General features: G+C 32.2%; 2 protein-coding genes across 5 annotated transcripts; one reads left to right on the top strand and one right to left on the bottom strand.

The window, feature by feature from the left end:
* Window positions 1-8315: 8315 nt before the first annotated feature.
* LOC110650554 (uncharacterized) lies at window positions 8316-11406 on the bottom strand. 3 transcript variants are annotated; one of them, XM_058148367.1, is made up of 4 exons: window positions 10852-11406; window positions 10095-10250; window positions 9554-9940; window positions 8316-8619 (listed from the first exon to the last, which is right to left on the bottom strand). In XM_058148367.1, the coding sequence occupies exons 1-3, from the start codon at window positions 11404-11406 to the stop codon at window positions 9602-9604; spliced, it is 1050 nt and encodes a 349-aa protein (XP_058004350.1). In that variant the 3' UTR covers window positions 8316-8619; window positions 9554-9601. The 3 variants fall into 3 exon arrangements, with proteins under 3 accessions (XP_058004350.1, XP_021661258.2, XP_058004351.1); XM_021805566.2 differs by having other exon boundaries at window positions 9579-9940; XM_058148368.1 differs by having other exon boundaries at window positions 9633-9940.
* Window positions 11407-12006: 600 nt separating this feature from the next.
* Window positions 12007-19048, top strand: LOC110650553 (uncharacterized CRM domain-containing protein At3g25440, chloroplastic). Of its 2 annotated transcripts, none has more exons than XM_058148366.1 (4): window positions 12007-12154; window positions 12233-12566; window positions 15695-16096; window positions 18522-19048. In XM_058148366.1, the coding sequence occupies exons 1-4, from the start codon at window positions 12072-12074 to the stop codon at window positions 18849-18851; spliced, it is 1149 nt and encodes a 382-aa protein (XP_058004349.1). In that variant the 5' UTR covers window positions 12007-12071; the 3' UTR covers window positions 18852-19048. The 2 variants fall into 2 exon arrangements, with proteins under 2 accessions (XP_058004349.1, XP_021661256.2); XM_021805564.2 differs by having other exon boundaries at window positions 12014-12154; window positions 12275-12566.
* The last annotated feature ends 2566 nt before the right edge of the window (window positions 19049-21614 follow it).

Raw genomic sequence — 21614 nt, 5'->3', positions numbered from 1 at the left:
CTTGTGTTATGGGGCTATAGGCTATCATGTATGAGCTGGATTTGCTGTGTCTCATATTCTTAATTTGCTGGGAGGTCTCTATCTGTAAAGTTAAATGATTGTTAATGAAATTTATCTTTGATAAAAAAAATTAATATGCATAATATTTATTAAAAAATAATATAATCAACAAACTATAATAAATTTTAAAAATATATATACTAATAAAATTAGATAATAAATTAATTAAAGAATAAAGTATGTTTATTAGAAACTAAGAATGAGGTTATATATAGTAATAAAATTAGATAATAAATTAATTAAAGAATAAAGTGTGTTTATTAGAAACTAAGAATGAGGTTAAAACAGATACAAGAAAGGCTAAAACCATTTTCAGGACTCCATACTTAAGTATTTTTATTAATATTGACCCTTTTATAACAAGTGTGATGCGCCTATAGAAAACATAAACTTGTCAATAGATTAGGGATTAAAAAATCTTTTATTCTGCTTTAGCTTTAAAGTAACATTTAGTATTTTAATCATAATCAAAACACTATATTTTTTATTTATACTATTTGATGGTATAATATTTATACTAGTGTTTAAAGTTTGAGAAAGTGGTTTATGAAAGTTACCATTTTAGATATTGAGAGAACGTTTTGACTAAAATCAACATGATGTGTCACGATCCGATTTATGGGCCAAACCAGCACTAGAATTTAGGTCAGCATAAGTCCTTCGAAACCTAAGCCTAACTATCTCTAATAGCCCAATTTCAAGAAAACAAACAGATAGAGTCCGAATATAAATTGGACTATCCAACAGGGAGTATTAACTCACCCGACTTGTAAATAAATAAAACAATAATATGGAAAGCTCAGTTCACTCTCACAATCCTCAAATCACACACAGCAACACTGGGAGCTCAGCTTCCTCCATTATCAATAATAAACATCTCACATGATTAGTTTTACAACTCTAGAATTAAGTTATTACAATCTAAATAAAATAAAAATACAACTATTGATTCATGCTGAATTCTAAATTTAATTAAAAGACAATAAAAGCAAGACATCATATTTTTTGTTTAAACCTGCGAGAGAAGAAAACAGGTTAATCACATAATAAGCCACCTGTTACCTAAGGAAAAATAGTTGAACAAGAGTGAACGTTCAATTTAGAGAATAAGATATAGATTTTAAGTATAATTTCTATAACCATCTAAAACTAATGCATTCCTATGTATGAAATGTGACACGTTCACATAGTTCAGAATAATTCAACCAATATTCGCATAAAAGATAATTTGGAGTACGCATGCACCCATTAGTCACATCAATACATATATGGGAGTTTATCCCTATATAGCTCTCTTAATCTAAAGCCTACCAGCGAGGTCAATTTAAGCCGGACTTTTACTTAATAATTCAAGTGCAGGGGTCAGCGAGATCAACTCAAAACTGTGCTCACCCGACTTATCCATATATAAGGATCGAGTCCCAGTGAGTCAAGCTCCAGCCATGACTACCCATCCTATCCATATTCATATCCACATCATACTCATGCCAACACACACACAAAGCTCCAAATTATCTTAAAGCAAATTCCACAAACAAATTCAACAATATATGCAGCAAAGGGGCGTGCCTAGCATTTAACAAATTATGTACATACATATAAGTAAATGTGTGAGCATACCTTAAATACAAATTAATAATATTGAAATTATAAATAAAATCAATATCAAACTCACAGATTATCAAAATGTCACTAGGGCGGCTGAGAAGACGAGGAAGGTTGACTTTGATCACCTAAACAATCATATTCAAGAAATTTATCAATATCAACTCTAATTAAAGACCAAAGAGTCTAAAACACCATAGGTTTATGCCAGAAATTCGGTAGAGTTTTCCCTGTACCTAAGACTTACCCAACCTGCAAAACACTCAACTAACACTTCTCAATTTAGAAGGCCTTAGGCCCACAACACAACAACAGCATAATGCCCCTCCTGGGCCTGCCAAACCAAACAATTCTCATATTATTACACCATTCAATTATTTAGCTTAAAACTAATATTTTACAAAAATTATCCAATTTAACCCCAAAAAATTTATAATTATTCTCTGTAGTCCTTAACAATGTCATTCTACTATTGCAATTAGAATTAAAATTTTCTAGCTATCCACAAATATTTTATGGATTTTATTTTAAGTTCAACATTAGGTAAAAAAAAAAAAAAAGAAATTTAGAGTTCGGATTCACCTACGCCAATTCTGATACTTGAAATGCTTTGGGGGTATCTGAAAATGGTGGAAAGCACTGAAATATTGATCCACTTCCAAAGTGGGTCCGGCAGCCCTCATGTCTGGCCCGAAATTACAGTCCCGATTATTGTTGGAATTTCTTCGAAACAAAAATGCCTACGCGAAGTACACAACATCAAAAGTTAGAATATAATTTTTATTTAATTAAAAAGACTCATTAAAGACCCAAAAAATTACTGACAAGTTCGTGAGACTCACCAAATTTTTGGTGTTGGAAAAATTTCAAATTGGTGTCGTTGCAAAGCTCTCGACGTGTATGACGTGCTGCTGGTCTCAGATTTTTAGTAGGATTTACAGTTTGAGAGAAATTTAGTTCAGAAATCAAAAAGAGCAAAAACTTGTGGGGCTCGATTCGCACAAATAGCTGGATGAAAATTCAAAAAATTTGTGTCTATGGAAAAGTTACGATGTGTAAAATAAAAAGGGGACAAGACCCAGTCCGATTAGTGGCCAGAATCGCCGAAAATGGTGAGAAAATGTGAAGGGTCGCGGCGTGCGTGAGGAGAGTTTTTGGGCCGCGTTTCTGGCTGGAAAAAGGGGCGACAGCGGCAGGGGAGGGGCGCCGGAGGTGTGTCGACGAGGGAGGAAGACAGGGGAGGTTGTGGTCAGTGGTGAGGGAAAGGGAGGAGAGAGAAAAGGAAAAGATGAGTGGTTGGGCACTCGAGGAAGAGTGAAGGAAGAAAAAGAAAATGCTAGTTCAATTCGGCCAATTCGATCCGGATCAATTCAATCCGATCAGTTTGATACAGAATACCCGAAATTCAATTTTTGCCCAGCCCTAAGACTCAAAACGAGGCTCAAAAATTTCAAAAAAATTATAAAAAACTCAAAAAAAAAATTATGGAATCCAAAAATATTTTCAAATTTGCCACATAATCTTTAAATTAATTTTTAAAAATTATTAAAATTAATTATCTTGATAAATAAAAATCTGACTTTAAAAATCTAGAAAATTCAAATTAATATACCATAATATTTAATACATTAACATATCAAGATTTATATATAAAATAATTATTTAAAAATTTGAGATGTTAGGTAATATTATTATTTTTATATTTAATAATTAATTGACTATTTTTTATTTAAAAAATTTTACTTTAAATTATTATAGAAATAGTTAATTACTAACTGCTAATAAAATAATTAATATCACCTAATAGGGTATCTATTAGGTACATACAAGTGTTGAAAGATATGTACAAAGGAGCAACTACTATTGTGCGCACAGTGAGAGCAGACACAAGAGATTTTTCGATCTCAATTGGATTACACCAAGGATCAGCTATAAGCTCTTACCTTTTTACATATAGTTTTAGATGAATTGATGAAACATATACAAGAGAGTATTCTTTGGTGCATGATATTTGCGGATGATATTGTTCTGATAGATGAGACGAGAGAAGGAGTCAATAGAAAGCTAGAGCTTTAGAGAAGTACTCTAGAGTCAAAGGGCTTTAAGTTAAGTAGAACGAAGACAGAATATATGCATTACAAGTTCAGTGAAGGCCAAACTGATAATAGGAAAGGAGTTAGTTTGGATGGAGTGTTACTGTCCCAAAGTAATCACTTTAAATATCTCAGCGCAGTCCTTCAAGTAGTTGGGGGATATAAGGAGGATGTTAGTCATAGGATTAAAGCCGGATGGTTGAAGTGAAAACGTGCCACGGGAGTTTTATGTGATTGCAAGATTCCCAATAAGTTGAAAGGAAAATTTTACCGTACAGCCATACAACCGGCTATATTATATGGTAGTGAGTGTTGGGCAATGAAGGAGTCGTATGCATCTAAGATAAGAGTTACGAAAATGAGAATGTTAAGGTGGATGAATGGCTATACTAGACTAGATAAAGTCCGTAATGAGAGTATTAGAGAAAAGGTAGGAGTGCTACCAATTGAGGATAAGTTGAGAGAAGGGAGATTAAGGTGGTTTAGTCATGTGAAGCGTAGACATACGGAGGGTTCAGTTAGACAAGTAGAACACATTAGGTTAGAGGATAGAAAGAAAAAAAGGGGTAGACCTAAATTGACTTGGAGGAGACTAGTACAACATTACCTAGAAGCATTACATATTTCTGAGGATTTAACCCAAAATCATTTAGAGTGGAGAAAGTGAATCCATATAGCCAACCCCAAATTTTTGGGATAAAAGCTTAGTTGAGTTGAGTTAAATTGATGGACAAAACCCGTTTGATTTAATGGCCGAATATCTTTTATTCTTTGCTTTTCCTCACATTATACACAAGTTGAAAAAATCAATACTCGTCAATTTTCAGTGAGCAAAGCCATCATCAACAATTCTTCTATATCCATACCTTGTCAGAGGGTCTATTCGAATCAATTTCAAATCAAAAAAGAAATTCAAAATTGAGTTTTGAGGGAATTATTAATTTTAAAAAAAGAAAACTTTTAGTTTTAGTCTATAATTGAAGTGGTGAGTTTCCATTTGATTCCAATTTGATTTAAAGCTGATTTTGATTAATTTGATTTTGACTGATTTTTATTCGATTATGATTCCAAATTGAACCGGTCTAACTTTGATTCTGATTCCAAACTAACCCTTGGATCTTGGTCAAGTCTACCTACATCAAAACCATTCCAGCTTCCATGCCTACATCAATGTTGGAATTTAATAGATAATATATTCAGGAAAACAGTAAATTTTAAAATTTGATTCCCGATCACATTTAAACGATTAAAGCATAATTAATAGCAGTTTAGAACATATACTTGATGTGTCACAACCGCAAGTGCACGGGTCGTTCAAGTTGTATGGAAAAAGATATCGTTCCCACAAGGAGTTGTGTTAATGATTGAATTTTTGATGTAAAATAAAATATATTAAAATTGTATTTTAATCAGATTAATAAAAGAAATTTAGGAAATTGAAGCATAAGGTATGAAAATGCAAAACTAAATTCAAACAATGACTAGTTTAATAATTCGCAAAATAAAGAAATTGATAATATTAATAATGAAAATTAATAAAATGAGATTAAACTAAACACTCAAAAGTAAAATTCTAAGCAATAATTGATAAAAGACGATTCTGGAGTTAAGGGTTCATATTTAAGTCATTTTGGGATTTTTCCTAGCTAGCCCAATCCATGAAATTTATGGGTTTAAAGGAGATTAATTCTAAAATCCTTTGAAAACTCTTTCGAGTGAGACAAAGAGTGCCTTAATTAACTTAATCCTACTTTCGTGGAGTTAAAATTAACCAAGACCCATTAGGTTCTTTAATCAATCTATTAAAACCCTCTTAACTCTTAGTTTATTTCTAGATCTAAGTTAATTAAGTCCAATTTCTTGATTAGCTATCACTTGGTTTTCTCCTTTCGGTGCTTCAACCAAGGATTAAGAACATAATTTAATGGGGCCCTTCATTAAGCATGTGAATAAACACACAAGAAATGGATTAAACCTTATAAATTTCATTAAATTGGGACTAACCCAGTTCAAATCCACAAAAATAACTAAAATATTACATCCCTTACTCCAGAATCAAAGAAAACTACTCACAATCCATGTTTAACACAAGAAATTCTAAGTAAAAGAGGAAATAAATCATGAAAATAAACTAAAACTAAAGAAACCCGATACAAAAAAGGTAGGAAATATACAAGAAAGGAAAGAAAACTCCAAATCTGTATGGAAATGGAGGGGGTGACGTTTCAGCTCCCTTTTCTTGGCTCTTCAGCTGCTGCCCTCTTCTTTTCTTTTCCTCCCCCCTTCTAAAATGGGATAAGGGTCTATTTATATCTTTTTTTTTTCTGACAAAGAGCCCTAAAATGGTGTGTTTGAGGTGTGATTTTCTGAGGAAATCTTTTGCCAGCTAATTATGAAGTCTTTATGGGACTGCATAAGTTATGCAGTCCCTTATGCAATTTTCGGCTGGTTTCTGGCTCCCTGTGTGAAACTGCATGAGCAAGGTGCAAGACTGCATAAGTTATGCACAATTCTGTGAGGTTGCATAAGGGAGGCACGAATCTGCATAAGTTATGCGGCAACTTATGCAGATTTCAGCAGGTGCTTAGGACAGTTTCTTCTCCTTATGCAAAACTGCATAACTTATGCGGCAAGTTATGCGCAATTTGGCCAATGCATACTTCAACTTTGAAACTTGTTTTTGACATCTTTGGCTGCAGAAATCACTCCTCAATGGCAAAATTTTTTTTTAGTCCCTCAAAAATACCATTTTACCTACAAAACAAAATAAAATTACAAATTAATCCAAAAAGTGACAATTATGAAAAACTATCTAAATAACTAATGAAATTAGCTAAAAGTGACTAATAATCAAATAAAATGGCTATGAAATTAAATCTAAATGACTATACAAAATGCATATATCAATACTTTAGAAAAATCCTGCATAATATATAAACTAAAGATATATATTTTTTTTTGTTATTTTATTATAAACCACTGCCTATCTATATAGACTACGATATGTAAAAGGAAAATTATTATTTGATCTTTGTATTTTAATGTAACTAATTATTTAGTATTTATATTTTAAAAAATAAATTATTTAATTCATATGTTTTGCTTTCATTAGACTATTTAGTCATTCTGTTAAATTTTTCATTATTCATGCTATTCATACTACTATTTAGTCACTTTATTTTAAGAAAACTAATTAATTAATCTCTGAATTTTAAAAAATACTACTATTTAGTCTCTCAATTTTAATGAAACTAATTAGTTGATTTATGTATTTTGAAAAATATAATAATTTGAAAATTATAATTTTCGATGAAAATAAAAATTTTGCTATGTGAAAACTAAATTTGAATTTATATATATTTTTTAATTTTGAAGTCATTGGACATCATTTTTATGTTTTTTCTAACATGAAATAATTTTTTTAAATTACTTAGAAATTTAAGAAAATTGATTAATTTTTTTAGTGTAGACAGCTTGTATAAGTTTTATTTACAAATGAAAACAAACAGAGAATGAGGAGAGGGAAAGGGTGTGAGTGTAGAGGAGAAAAAATATAGAAAAAGAAAAATAAGAGAGGATAAAAGAGAAATAAAGGGAGAGAATTATGATAGTTTGGGTATAAATAATAATTATAAGACTAAATAGTTAATTGAGCTAAATAATAAGAACTAACTAATATATTTTTTCAAAATATAGGAACTAACTAATTAGTTTCATTAAAACAAAGAGATCAAATAATAGTTTGATTACTGTGGACTAATAAAAAAAATTAACGAATAAATAAAATAGTTTAACATAAATAAAATATAAAATTAAATAATTTATTTTTTAAAATATAAAAATTAAATAATTATTCTATTTAAAATATAAGAATTAAATAATAATTTATCATAAATAAAATCTCTAAAATTGTTAAAGAAAGGAAAATGATGTGACTGGACTACTAGCTATTTTTCTCCTACAATGGCTGCGGACAACCTTCTCAGGTTTTCATAACATTTTTATATATGGATTTAATTTTTTGTAATTATTAATTTAACTCTTTAAATTAATTAATTAATATTAACCCTCAACGAAAATTTTAAGAATTTACCCCTTGCTTGTAAGGGTTTTAAAGCTACACAATTATTAAGGGTATATTTGAGCAGGTAACCGATAGTGTTATTGTATGATAGTATTACTGTTTGATAGTGATTCAAAGGTCATTTGTTTAGTCATGCAGTAGGATAAAGTAGAAGCCAAATCCAATTTTTCTAGGAAATAATTATAAATAAAATTATGAATATAATTCCTTGTAAAACATAAATAAATTAGCTAAAACCTTTTAAAAGAATTATTAGCAAAGACTGTCAACCAGTAATACCCTTTGTCAGCCACAATTCCTTAACTGTGTCAGAGTACAGACTTAATTAATTAATTCAACTATTTTAACAAAGCATATACTCCACAGTTTAATTAATTACACTATTTTCATCGGTGTAAACTCGCTTGGTGTGAGATTTAGTTTGAAAAAAAAAAAAAGGAGAAACCCCAGACATACATGCATAGATTTATAACTGTAAGAAATTTTAATATAATATATACTTAGCAGGCAATGGATGTGAACATAACAATTCCCTTTTGATGAGTAGCTGCAAATATGCCTTACAATTACAAAACTAGCTACCAGAGAATAATACATTGATCTCCACTTCTCCAGGAGTCCTACTTGATTGGTATATACTGAAATTTTTTATTGCTAAAGTTACATCAAGCAAGCACATAGGTATTGATACGGACCTGGTGTCTAACAGAGCTGAATGGTAAACAAAAAAGATCCATATAGCAGTTGTTGTTGTAAAGTTACCCCAAGTACTCATACCTGTAAGCACAAAAACATTAAAGATATGTAAATAGACTAGCAATAGAACTTTTTTCAATAAGAATTATATTAGACTGCCATGTATAAACTGACCAAGAAGAGGAAAAAAAATAGGGATATGAATTCTATAAAGACCAGGGTTTTCACTTCCAGTCAGCAATTGAATCTAGTCTCTTGGCTATGTATATTTTTTCACAAATACACCATAACAAAGAAAGCAGGATGCACATTGCACACCAAATCAAGACACAAAGCTCTAGTGGACCTCTTAAGAGATTCAAGCATCATTTATAATGTCAATAAAGATCTATTGCAGGAGATATGACAGAGAATCATTCTACAGAGTTCCCCATCAAAAAATGAAAAACTTGTGTTCTTTGGAAATATTCAGTTGTCATATGATCCAAAAACATCTAAGAAGCAAGCAAGACCTAATCAACCAAATGACTCCATCAAACAAGTATGGTACCCTGAATTGGCTTCAGGGGCTAAATTAATGTGAGAATGCATAATTAAGGATTATAATCACAGGATTGCTACGTCAAATGCCTTTTAAATAGTTTACAGCTGTTGTTGCATAATATTAGGATTTCATATTTGGAGTTTTAAATACACCTTAAACAAAGCTCACAATAGCATTGTGATCTCTTTTGCTATTCCCGAATCCCAACAGAAAACTTAGGACAAAAGCCTATCGATTGGATAACTTTGACAAATAGTTTTCCATGTATGTTGCTCTATATGCTTCTCTTGTTTAAAAACTCGATTCTACTTTCAAAATTAATAGATTATACAAACATAACTTTTACTTTCCAAGATTTCTTATTTAATAATCATTGTAAATTAATGGCATTGACACTTTCCTAAAAAGTAGGCATCCTTTCATAATATGTTTAGATTGATTTTCAAATGGTGAATACACCAGAGATCTTACTTATAGCAACAGCAAAAAGGCAAACCTTAGGTTTGCTTGGTTTAGGACCTATTCTCCAGTAACATTCACGCTAGCTGACTCTTTCTCTCTCCAGACTGCATGCACTTCATCAGTGCGGAACCTCTGGGTGAAAGTTGATTCCTCTAGTGGTGTTGTTGTGCCATGAGCAAAAGCCAGGAGACCAGTGTACGCAATCATTGCTCCATTGTCAATGCAATACCTGTCATCAGTTGCATATAATGTTCCACCCCTCTCAGAGCACATTGTTTTCATCATCTCTTGCAACCGTTCATTGCATCCCACACCACCAACAATAAGAACATCTTTCTTGTCACAATGTGCCATTGCCCGTTCTGTGATCTCAACAAGCATAGCAAACACAGTTTCCTGCATCATAACACATTTTTAAAACATTCAGCAAGTCCTAACATACACTCAATAAAACATATACTTGTAAAGATTATAGTTTTGGCATAAAAAATGGTTCATATTCAACACCAGTCATTTGCCTCTAAGATGAACAAGACTGAAAATAATTTACCTGTAAGGAGTAGCACAAGTCTGCCGGAGTACATTCATTATTTTTAAGCTTCTCCTCTGTGGTAGCTTCAATAAAGCTCAATATGCCACTAAAAGAAACATCCATTCCTTTGACAACGTAAGGAAGGTCTATAAATTGTTCTCCTTTCTTAGCAAGCTGGTGAAAAATAAAATCCAATAGAAGAAGATTAAAGGCATTGAAACATAATTCAAATTTAGCAGGCATAGCAGCTGCAGAGAAGGAAAGTCTAATTGATTATCTAAGAGCATTTTGCCAAATCCTAATAGAAAACTAGGACTTATGAAGCCTTTGGTTTCTGCAAGAAGAGCGTAAGTTTCATTGGAGAAGTAAAATGATTTGGGGCATAAGGAAACATAAAAAACAGTAATGAAACAGCAGAAGTGCAGAACTAATTGTTCCTAAACCACAGAGATGATTTCTATTCACGTCAACATCCTCTTATAATGCTCTAATCACTTTACAGTACTTGGTATACAGAAGTTTAGCTACATTCATCCAAATTGTTTAGGAAGACAACATATATGGCTATCTTATGAGTCATCAAAACTAATCGCAGAAAAACTAATTGGTCAGAAAACTAACATATTAACAAAAGAAAAAAAAAAAAAAAGGTAAATCAAGAAGATCAAAATTTTGAACAATATCTTTTGTAATTATTCTGCATAGAATTCACATTATAATTGCAGAAAAGCAAACTTTAATAAGACCTTACAAAATGTACTAACAGAAAATATACCTGCTCTATATTATATCCAGGAGCAGGATCGTTGGAGAGTTGTAAAACCCTGGCAAATCGATCCAAACAATTCCCAACAGCAATATCAATAGTCTCCCCAAAGATTCGATATCGCCCTTCACTGTAAGCAATAACCTGCGTATTCCCACCACTAACATACAACACGACAGGGTCATCCGCCCCAGTAACAATCCTACCCATCTCAATATGTGCAACACAGTGATTAACAGCAACAATGGGCTTCTTCCAGAGCTGTGAAAGAACCCGAACAACAATAGCAGAAACTTGCAGGGGTGCTCCCATGCCAGGGCCCTTAGTGTAACAGAGGCAATCAATTTCGTCAGAGGTTACTTGGGCAGTTTCCAAAGCAGATTTAACCAACGGAAGCACATGTTGCAAATGATGTTGGGCAGTTTCACGAGGCAAGAATCCTTGGCCAGGAGGGGTGATGTAAGTATGCCTCGGGTTTGATAAAATCGTCCCATCTAAGGTCACAACTCCAACTCCAATCTTGTTGGCCGAACCCTCGAATCCTAAGGCTATCATTTTCTTCATCTTTCCCAAAAACACAGTATCTGTTAAACAAAACCACAGCTACAGGCAGAGAATGGAGGTTTCAAGCTAACTCCTAATCGTCTTTCAACGACACAAGACTTGACTAGCAAAGCCCGAGAAAGAGTATGCAAAACAAAAGTGGGCTGCTCTGCTCTGTGGACTGAGAAGCGAAGGCTCAGCCTCCGCTCTGTTTGTAACGAGTAAAAACGGTGTCGTATAGGTGGACTAGACCGTTTTTCGCTAAAACAGCTGACGAAGGAAAAGCTTACGCTAAGCCAAGTGGAGGTGCAGACAGCCTTCCAAGGTTCAAGTGTGCAACCAGTGAATAGCAGAGGCAGCAGAGGTTTGATTCTTGAGAAAGATTAGGATTTGTAAATTTCCCCAAATTATTGATCTAATAGGGCTTTGAGAGTTAGGGTTTTTCTTTTCTTGAAACTATTGAGACTCGAGAAGAGTGGCCCAAAAACCCAACAACGATATGTTCGGTTTTTCTGTTGAACCACAACCCTACAAGCGGAATTCTCTTTCTATAAAGATCAGTTGATCACCCATTCTTCCGCAATGTTACAGTTTCGTTATTGAGGTCTGCATTCTGAATAGCCCATTTTGATTTTTGACTTGTGTAGCTTTTTTTCTTTTGCTACCTCCCTCTTCCTCCTACTGGCATGGCAGTAGCTGTGTTTCGTAGCTTGAGAAAGGCTTCTTCACTTGTTAAGCCACCATCACCTTCCAACCCCTTCGTTCTCAGGTACACTCTTCCCCCCTCTCCCAAAATTGATTCTTGATTATTGGATAATTGAGGGGATCTTTTTTCTGTGCCTGACAGGCCAATTTTTCATACCTCGGAATCAATTTTCTTTCCATCTAGACACGTAATTTCACTGAATCTGCCAAAACCATGCTGGGTGTTTAGAAATTTGAGCCATGGTACTGTAAACCTGGTGTTGTCAGAGGGGAAAGTCAAGTTTGAAACGCACAAGGTTGATCCTCCAAAGAAGGAGAAATGGCAGACGAAGAAGAGGCTGAAAATGCAGAGAATGAGAGAGAAGCAAAAGCGAAAAGAGGCTAATAAGAGGGACCCGCGTAGGCTTACTGTCAAGAGGAAGAAGAAGCAGAAATTTGCTAATGCTGAAGAAAGAATCAAGTACAAACTTGAGAGGGTCAGTGTACTTCTAACTGTTTTTCAATCTTGGTATTTGTTAGACGTTGAATTATCTTGGTATTTCTACGACGTGGGAAATCATTCAATACACCGGTTCACTAGAAATACTGCATCCTCACTCACATTCAAGTGGTATCCATTTTCCACATTTTCAGCTAAACCCCATGGGTTTGTGAGTGTAAGATGCACTAATTTTTAAGGCACCAGGAGCCCCCAATAGAAAGTTAACGTAATTTTTCTCCTGTGATATTAGTTCTCTCTCTCTCTCTCTCTCTCTCTCTCCTCTTCTTTTTTCTTTTTCCCATGATGACTAATGCAGCTGAATGATGCCTGACAAATGGACTCTTTCATATTATTTATTGTTAAAAAGCTCAAATTTTTGCTAAATTTTGAAGGTTATGGTCAATTTTAGTCTTCAGTTGATCATTAACTGTCAATTTTGAAGGTTCATGGTCCATTGTTGCTAAATTTTGAAGGTTCATGGTCAATCTACAATTGTAAGTTCAGCAAAAGTTTCTACTTTTTAACATTAACCTCTTAAAAACTTCCATTGGTCATTTAGATTGCATTGCAATGTTAAACAAGAACGGTCTGTGAGAAATTTTTATCAAAACAAAAGGTGTTAGCATATTGTTAACCTGTGTGATGCAAGGTTTTTATATTGCCTAAAATTCTAAACATATGTTATTATATTGGCCTCGTTGTGAGGATTTTTTGCCCCCAACCTTGGCAAAATGGCTGCTTAAGTTCTTCCTCGCTACTTTGCTTCATGTCATTTTAGGTTTGCCCTTACTATCTTATCTTCTGCCATTTCAGTGCACTTTACCCTTCCTACTGAAGCATTTACTAGCCTACAATGCATGTGTGTGGACCATCTCAATCTCACTTTTACTCAATAGGTGCTACTTCCACCTCTCTACAAATGTATTATTCCATATATGATCTTTTTTTTTTTTTAATTTCCATTCATAGATAGTCGAATCACCATCCTACATGGTTTTCTCTTCATCTTAGCTGATATTTTTGGATCAAATAGGACTCCTGTTGCATTTCGCCTCTTAAACTATCCTGCTTTAACCCTATGGTTGATTTCCTTCTAAATTTCCCGTCTTCTGTATGATGGAAGCATGATGGAGCCTAGATAGCTGAAATGTGTACTTTGTGATCTAAGCAAATCATTACCCCTTCTATTGCTAAAGTTGCAATGCATGTATGATGTATTTTGTTTTATTTAACTTGAAACCCTTAGACTCTAGGATGCTCTTCCATAACCCTTAACTTTCAATTAGCTCTAATCCAGGTTTTTTCTATTAAACTATGAAATTTACAAATAATTTTGAGCTGCTCTGCTTGCTTTAATTTGGCTTCTGGTTCAAGATGTCAACTTAGATTCTATTAGATCCCCATGGAAAGATATCTTCCTTTTTAATTTGTACTTTTACTTTTTTTGTCTTATTTAGGCCCTATGTTGATATTTTACATTGGCTCAATAATCTCAGGGCAGGGGTAATGGATTCTTTTTGTCTCTAAGTGTTACTCAAAAAAAAAAAAATCCATTGAGAAATTTATTTTTGTTAAAATAAATTGAGGATTAAATCTGATAATTCTTTCTTGTATAGATTTGGAATTTACATGTCCTTTCAAAGCCAAAGTCCTCACTCTTTTTTTCTCTTTTCAGACTTTTTTTTTGGTGTGTGTGTGTGGTTGGGGAGAGAGGGGGGGGGCGGGGGGAGAGGGTTTGGGGGTTGCGGTGCGGCAAGATGGGGAATGCGGAATGAAAGGAAGATTGGTGACCTTTTGATTACTTAGACTACAAACAATTCCTAAATCATTCACAATCTTTTTGTAGGACCTTCATTGTATATTGGGTTACCAGATTCTATAGACATTGCGAGTCTGAGTACTCAACTCAACTAAGCCTTTATCCCAAAAATTTAGGATCGGCTATATGGATTCTCTTTCTCCACTCTAAATGATTTTGGGTTAAATCCTCGGAAATGTGTAATGCTTTTAGGTCACGTTGTATTACTCTCCTCCAATTCAGTTTAGGTCTACCCCTTCTTTTCTTTTTATCCTCTACCCTAATGTGCTCTACTTGTCTAACTGAAGCTTCCGTATGTCTACACTTCACATGACCAAACCACCTCAATCTCACTTCTCTCAACTTATCCTCAATTGGTACCACTCCTACCTTTTCTCTAATACTCTCATTACGGACTTTATCTAGTCTAGTATGGCCACTTATCCACCTTAACATTCTCATCTCCGCAACTCTTAACTTAGACACATACGACTCCTTCAGTGTCCAACACTTACTACCATATAACATGGCTGGTCGTATGGCTGTACGGTAAAATTTTCCTTTCAACTTATTGGGAATCTTGCGATCACATAAAACTCCCGTGGGACGTTTTCACTTCAACTATCCGGTTTTAATCCTATGACTAACATCATCCTCACATTCCCCATCTACTTGAAGAACTGAGCTGAGATATTTAAAATTATTACATTGCGAGTCTGAGTAATAGTATTAAATGAAATCTATGAACTACTTGTCGTTCTTGCAGGTTTAAGGCCTCTTGGGTACTTCTGTTTATTGTTTTGAATATGTAAGATCTCTATTTTTGTTCCGTGACTGTGAGAGCAATAGCAATAAAGGGGATTGATTCTATACATTTAAAGGAAAAGAATTGAAGAGTTATTGTAAAAATAAAAAATTTATTTTTGGGTATATTACTCTTTAGGCACTGAAGTTTACCAAAATTATGAGTCAAGATAATATCTTTTCAAAATACTAATGCCATAATATGTCAAATAATCTTTGTTGGAGTTACTAACTAAAGTTATCAATTTGGCCTAAAATTGTTATTATTTAACCAAAACATGGGAAGGGTTAGTAATTTTTGGAAAATGTGTTCATAACTTTTAACTGTGGGTGAGTCTCAAAAGTTGAATGTAATTTACCCTTTATTTTCTACTCTTCATTAGTTTCTGTTTGTGATGAGATAAAAGGAAATGGAAAATTTTAGGGGTCACTTTTTTTTTTTTTCAATTGGCCAACTGAACTGTAGTTTCATTATCATTAGAGATACTATTCAATATTCATTACCTTTCTTAAAATTGCAGGCCAAAATCAAGGAAGCCTTACTGATTGAAAGACTTAAGCGGTATGAAGTTCCTAAAATTCAGGGTCCTGAGGTCAAACCACATGATCTGAGTGGTGAGGAACGATTTTTTATCAAAAAGATGGCCCAAAAAAAATCCAATTACGTGCCAGTTGGCAGAAGAGGAATATTTGGAGGCGTCATTCTTAATATGCATATGCATTGGAAGAAGCATGAAACCGTAAAGGTTATTTGCAAGAATAGCAAACCTGGCCAAGTACAGGAATATGCTCAGGAAATTGCCAGGTTGAGTGGTGGGATCCCCATACAGCTTATTGAAGATGACACCATTATATTTTATCGAGGGAAGAACTATGTGCAGCCAGAAGTCATGTCGCCAATAGATACATTGTCCAAAAAAAGGGTGAGTATTCTGTCTTCCAACCTTATCAACTAACATTTCTTGTTTTCAAATATTGATGATGTTCATGCCATTTTCATGTTAGGAAGAAAATATCATCGAACTGTGACTTATTTAAATTGGAAATATCCTCGCACAAATGTAGGTTTTCATCAACTTATCATTATTCTTGTTGTCACACAAGTGGCTACATGAATACTTCTAGCATCAGTTACTTTATCCATTTCTGTCGTCGCACTTTATTTTAAAGCCAAAGGGTTTTGGTGCTTTGTTCATTATGAAGTTTGTATTCTCTGTGTTATCACCTCTTTGTTGGTCTATGTGCCCAAAAGGGCTAGATTACTAGGTTGCAATACTTAATATGTTAGCTATGAAAGTTACATGGTGAATAAGGAGTGAAGGGATCCTAAAGATTAGGTGTAAGTTACATGGACTCGTATATGAATGAGAATGTCACTAAAAGACTATCATGCATACCTGGTGGCCTTTACTATAGGCTCTGATATAGATCGCTGCTAAGATTGAGTACCAGAATAGGACTGGGAGTCCACTTCATTTGGGAGTCTTATGAATGTTAGGACCATAAATACTGCGAGAATCATTAGATCCTTATCTACTGGTGAACGTTATGAGTAACTGGGATATGATAACTGAGCATCATTACTCGGTCAACTAGGACAAATATCAGAGCTCCGCATGGTAGCTCGGGCTTTGCCCAGGTAGGCTTACCCGTTAGTCAGTACTTGCCCATAAGTACCATTTAGGAGGGCTGTAGTATCATTGAAGTTTGAAACCAGCTTTGAGCCCAAGTAATTCTATACTTGTAGATGCTGAGTTTGAATAACCATCAGTTTTCTCAGCAGTTGATACTGCTGCTGTGCATCGGTTTTATCAATCTAGGATAAGCATCAGTGTTGGTTTTCAACCTATATACTTTCTTTGTACAATGGGGCCACATTACATGTAATAAGGTGTGCATTATTGTCCTTTTCTAGATGCAAGCGCTTATGAATGAAGAATGAGAATACAGCCTAAATAGAATACTAAGAGTGGATTCTTGAATTTTGCATACCACACTTGTTCGTTCTTTAGTAATGAGAAAATTAAGAAGAATTTGCAGACACAGTTCAATACTCAACTTAACTAAGCCTTCATCCCAATTTTGTTGAGGTATGCTGTATGGATGTTTGTCCTCCATTCCACGTGGTTTAGGGTTACATCTGTTGTGTAGAGTTGCTTGATCCCTTTTCAGTACTTTATCCTACATCATCATAGGTTAGCCCATCATTTTCTTCTCTACAACAACTTCAATATGGTAGACCTTCTTGAATAACCAATCCCAAATATTAAATTTTGAGAAAGGTGTAAATTGTGAAGTTAGGCTATCAGAAAATACTACATTTTTAACTTTTTTTTTGTTAACCAAAGGTGAAATTAAAACCAATCTTGTTCATTACAGTAAGCTATGTACATAAATATATTTATGCCCTTCTCAAAATATGTATGCCAACCATGCTTCTGATAAAATCTCTTCTGAGCATTATAATACAGGAGTGAAAGTCTGCCGTTGTTTACTTAACAGCTGAAGTAGGTTCACTAGTAGTTTGCAAGTTGTATGAACCAAATTTTCTGTGTTTATTGGTGGTATTTGAGAGGACTTTCAAATTCTAAGACAAGATCAAATAACAGTGATGTAGCATCCCAGGTTCTCATACCGAAAATATTCAAATTCAATCAAAGAACAAAATGCTTATGCAGGCTATATCCTTTATGTAGGGAAATAAAACAAAAAAATTATTGAGGTGACAGTATATTCTCTACAAGGATGAGATATGAAACGTGTTAGAGAAAACAGGAAAGCACTTGTCATTGATTAAAAAGTTTTTAGGATTTTTTTATTTTACTTAAGAACTCTTCTTGTCCTGAAAACTTACTGCCAGGATTTTATTTTTAGAAAATTATCGCATCAAATTCTCAGCCTGGCTTCTTTCTCTCAGTTAGCATTTCTGGCTTCATTATTTAATGATTATTCTGATATTGTTGCTGCAAGGAAAAAAGAACATAATTCACTTAGGATATGCTTGATAGATTGCCTCTTTAAAAAATTGAAAAAAGGGTGATCCAATGCAGTCTTACCCTTACTTTGCAAAAAGGTCGTTTTCGTGGCTCGAAACTGTGGCTTCCAAGTCACAAATGGAGTAACTTTGCTGTAGGTAAACCAGTCACCCTCTATAGATTGACTTTTATATGTAGTTTTTGAAAAGGGGAAAATCAGCCATCATCAGCCATCTGGCATGTTTCTTACCATTGTTATTGCTTTTGTATCTGATAATGATGCTGACATTGAAGATTTATAATTTGTTTTCATGTGATACCTATAAAGAAACTTATCTAAAGCTAAGTGGTTAACTTTTCCTTTTCTTCACAGGCATTGGAAAAATCCAAGTGTGAGCAGTCGCTCGAGTCCGTGAGGCATTTCATAGCCATTGCAGAAAAGGAATTAGAGCTGTATTATAGGCACATTGCACTTTATGGTGATCCAAATAATAGGAATCCCCTTTCCATCTTGGACAGTCCAGCTAGGGAATCTCAGAAACCGAAAAAAGAAAGCGATGGTTTGTCTTCTGATGGATTTTCTCCAGGTGTTTCAGACACCCAAGTTGATTCTATTGATAAAGAACACTCAGAAATTGAAGATGATTACTTATCCACAAATGAATCAGATTCTTTAGGTAGCACAAGTGACTGGAATGATTAAGAAAGAGGAGATATCTCCTTGATGACAGAAATGAGTTCCTCCACAAGGTTAGGTGCATCACCTAAATTTGACCATGAAAATCAAGATTATTTAAGAGGGAATGAACTGTAGAAGTGAATATCTCTCTAATTCATAAAGTCATTTCCCCTTCTCAACTTCCTTTAATACAGGTTATCATAGCCTGGTTTCATCCTCCATATTCTTTCTATCGTGTGTGTGTTCTTGTTGATCATTGCTTCCTTCAAGAGCATGAAAATCCCATCTTAACATGAACTAACAAGTAGAAATCAAGCATTATATTTTATTATTCTTTAATTTGGCTAATTCTTTATTTTAGAATAGTAAAAAAGAATCGATGAAATTAGTTTAAGATTAAAACTTAATCATTAGTGTTGTATAAAATAATTAAAAAGTAATTTTATTATTATTTTTTTATATATAAATTGTAATATCTTGGCTGTATTTATTACTATATATTCAACAGAATAAAGGAAACAGCTTTTCTTTAATAAAAAAATGTAAAGAACCTGGACTTTGACCGAAGCAGACAAAACAACCTATGAAAAGAGTGCGTGCGCCTATCACGCGAGTTTCCTGAGGCGGCACGTGATCGGTGATCTAGGTGATCCTTATCTTACACTGTCCAAGGGCTTATTTGGTTCAAATTACATTTTCTAGAAAGTTCCTCTTTAAGGAAATAATTTAATTGGATTTAATAATGTTTACATAAATTATTATAAATTTCATGAAATTTTTCTTAATTTTTTTATTTTAATATTCTTTTAAATTTAATAATTTTAAATTTTATAATAGGTGATATTTAAATTTTAAAATAAGTTGATAAGTTAATTAATAGATTATTTTTATTAATTTTTTTAAATTATATTAAATTAAGTCTTGTAATATGCTAATTGGTAATATTTTAGGAAGTTAAGTGGCTTATTTTTATGAGCTATCTTTATAATATATATAAACAATTATAGTAAATGTAATTTAAATATAATTTATAATTTTGAATAATAACATGCTTATCAAAATCAAATTAACTTTTCATTTCTTAGATAACTATTAATTATTTTCCTCTACATATATATATATTTTTTAAGATTGTTACAATATAACATTTATGGCTTTGATAACAAATAATATAATTTTGTATTTGACAAATGATATAAAGATATATATTCTTTAATTTTTAAAATTTGAAATAAATTAATTAATATTTTATATTTATTATTTTTCTTAATTATATTAAATTAATTCTTATATATATATATATATATATATATATACGTGCATCTAGACTTGCATTGTCGGTTTCAGACCGGAACTCAAATGGACCGGCGATTCCAGCTCAGAGGGTTGGAAATTTGAGATGAGAGAGAGATCCTTCAATTTTGGTCTCAATTTTTATTTTAATTTAATTTTGATTCAATTAATTTAATTTAATTCAACCATCAAAATTTTTATATTTTATAAGATAAAAATAAAATTAAATAAAATTAATCAATTCAATTTTATTTTAATTCTAACTAGTTTTTTTTTATTCTAAATTTAGTCAATTTCAATTTAAATTCATGCATCTTCCCTTTAAAGGCAAATTATGTTAATAAATTTCATCAATAATAACTAAGTTGAAAGAATATTTAATTTAATATATAAATCTATTAAATCAACTTATAAATAAAAAATTATAAATAAATTAATATTTAATTTAATTTATAAATTAAACTACTTAAAATAAATCAACAATTATAAATAAATTTTATTTATAACTTATTTACTTACTTTAAAATTACTATTTGATAAATTAAAAAATTATATTAATTTAATAACTTTTAAAAATATTAATATTATTCTATTTTAATAACTACAACACTAAATTATACATCCTTTTTAATTATTTGATAAATTAAATTATTTTTAAATATATTTTAACTAAAAACTTAAATTATTTAAAATTAGCTTTTTTAAATTAACTTATAAATTAAAAATTAAATTTTAAGTTAAAAGTAATCAAACAAATTCCTTCTAAAAAAATTACTTTTAAAATTTAGAAATTTTTTATCTATATCAAAATGTATGACACTATTTTATATGCTCTGATTAATAGAAAATTATCATATAAAAATTGAAAAAAAATATTTTTAAGATAAAATTAATTTTTTTTTTAGTTTGTTATTTATGAATTAAATAAATGAGCAATCATATGATATGTGGAATAAGTTCACTGTTCATGTCCTTGCAAAAGCTGGCTTTGCTTAGCTGTGTTTGCTTCTCCTCTGGGTAATATCTCAAATAATGTGTTTCTCATGTTCTGCTCTGCATGCCCTACATTTTCCCTTTTTTTTTCTTAGATTATAAAATCAAATCAATCATAGTGAAAAAAAAAAATGGTATAGTAATCAAATAAGTAACTAGATATTATAAAAATTTAAATCTCTCAATTTTTTTATTATTTGATTTTAATTGCAAGAAAAATTATTGTTCAATCTCTTGATTTATTGTTAATTATAAAATTATTAAAAATTATTATTTTATTTATTAATTAGAGGATAACTTGATTAATATTCTTCCACGTTTAAGAGGTAGAAAATGGAAAGATTTTAATATAATTATTTATCTTTAAAATTAAAAAAAAATTACCTCTCATTATGCAATGTTTCGATTATTATTAATTTATTATGCAATGTTTGAATTTAAAAAAAAAAAAAAATTACACCCACCATAGTTATGAGGCTATTTGACTTTCAGATAAAAAAA

The sequence above is a fragment of the Hevea brasiliensis genome, chromosome 6, assembly GCF_030052815.1.
Source record: "Hevea brasiliensis isolate MT/VB/25A 57/8 chromosome 6, ASM3005281v1, whole genome shotgun sequence".
Taxonomy (NCBI): Eukaryota; Viridiplantae; Streptophyta; class Magnoliopsida; order Malpighiales; family Euphorbiaceae; genus Hevea; species Hevea brasiliensis.
Note: the sequence above shows the minus strand (reverse complement) of the source record. Positions and strands in the feature narration are given on the sequence as shown.

Bases quoted from the DNA above. Each gene is read 5' to 3' on its own strand.
- LOC110650553 (XM_058148366.1), top strand. From the start codon at position 12,072: ATGGCAGTAGCTGTGTTTCGTAGCTTGAGAAAGGCTTCTTCACTTGTT. The intron at 12,155-12,232 runs GTACACTCTTCC...TGTGCCTGACAG, and splicing joins TCCAACCCCTTCGTTCTCAG to GCCAATTTTTCATACCTCGG. The intron at 16,097-18,521 runs GTGAGTATTCTG...TTTTCTTCACAG, and splicing joins ATACATTGTCCAAAAAAAGG to GCATTGGAAAAATCCAAGTG.
- LOC110650554 (XM_058148367.1), bottom strand. From the start codon at position 11,406: ATGAAGAAAATGATAGCCTTAGGATTCGAGGGTTCGGCCAACAAGATT. The intron at 10,251-10,851 runs GTATATTTTCTG...ATTTTTCACCAG, and splicing joins CTGGATATAATATAGAGCAG to CTTGCTAAGAAAGGAGAACA. The intron at 9,941-10,094 runs GTAAATTATTTT...GTTATGATGCAG, and splicing joins ACTTGTGCTACTCCTTACAG to GAAACTGTGTTTGCTATGCT.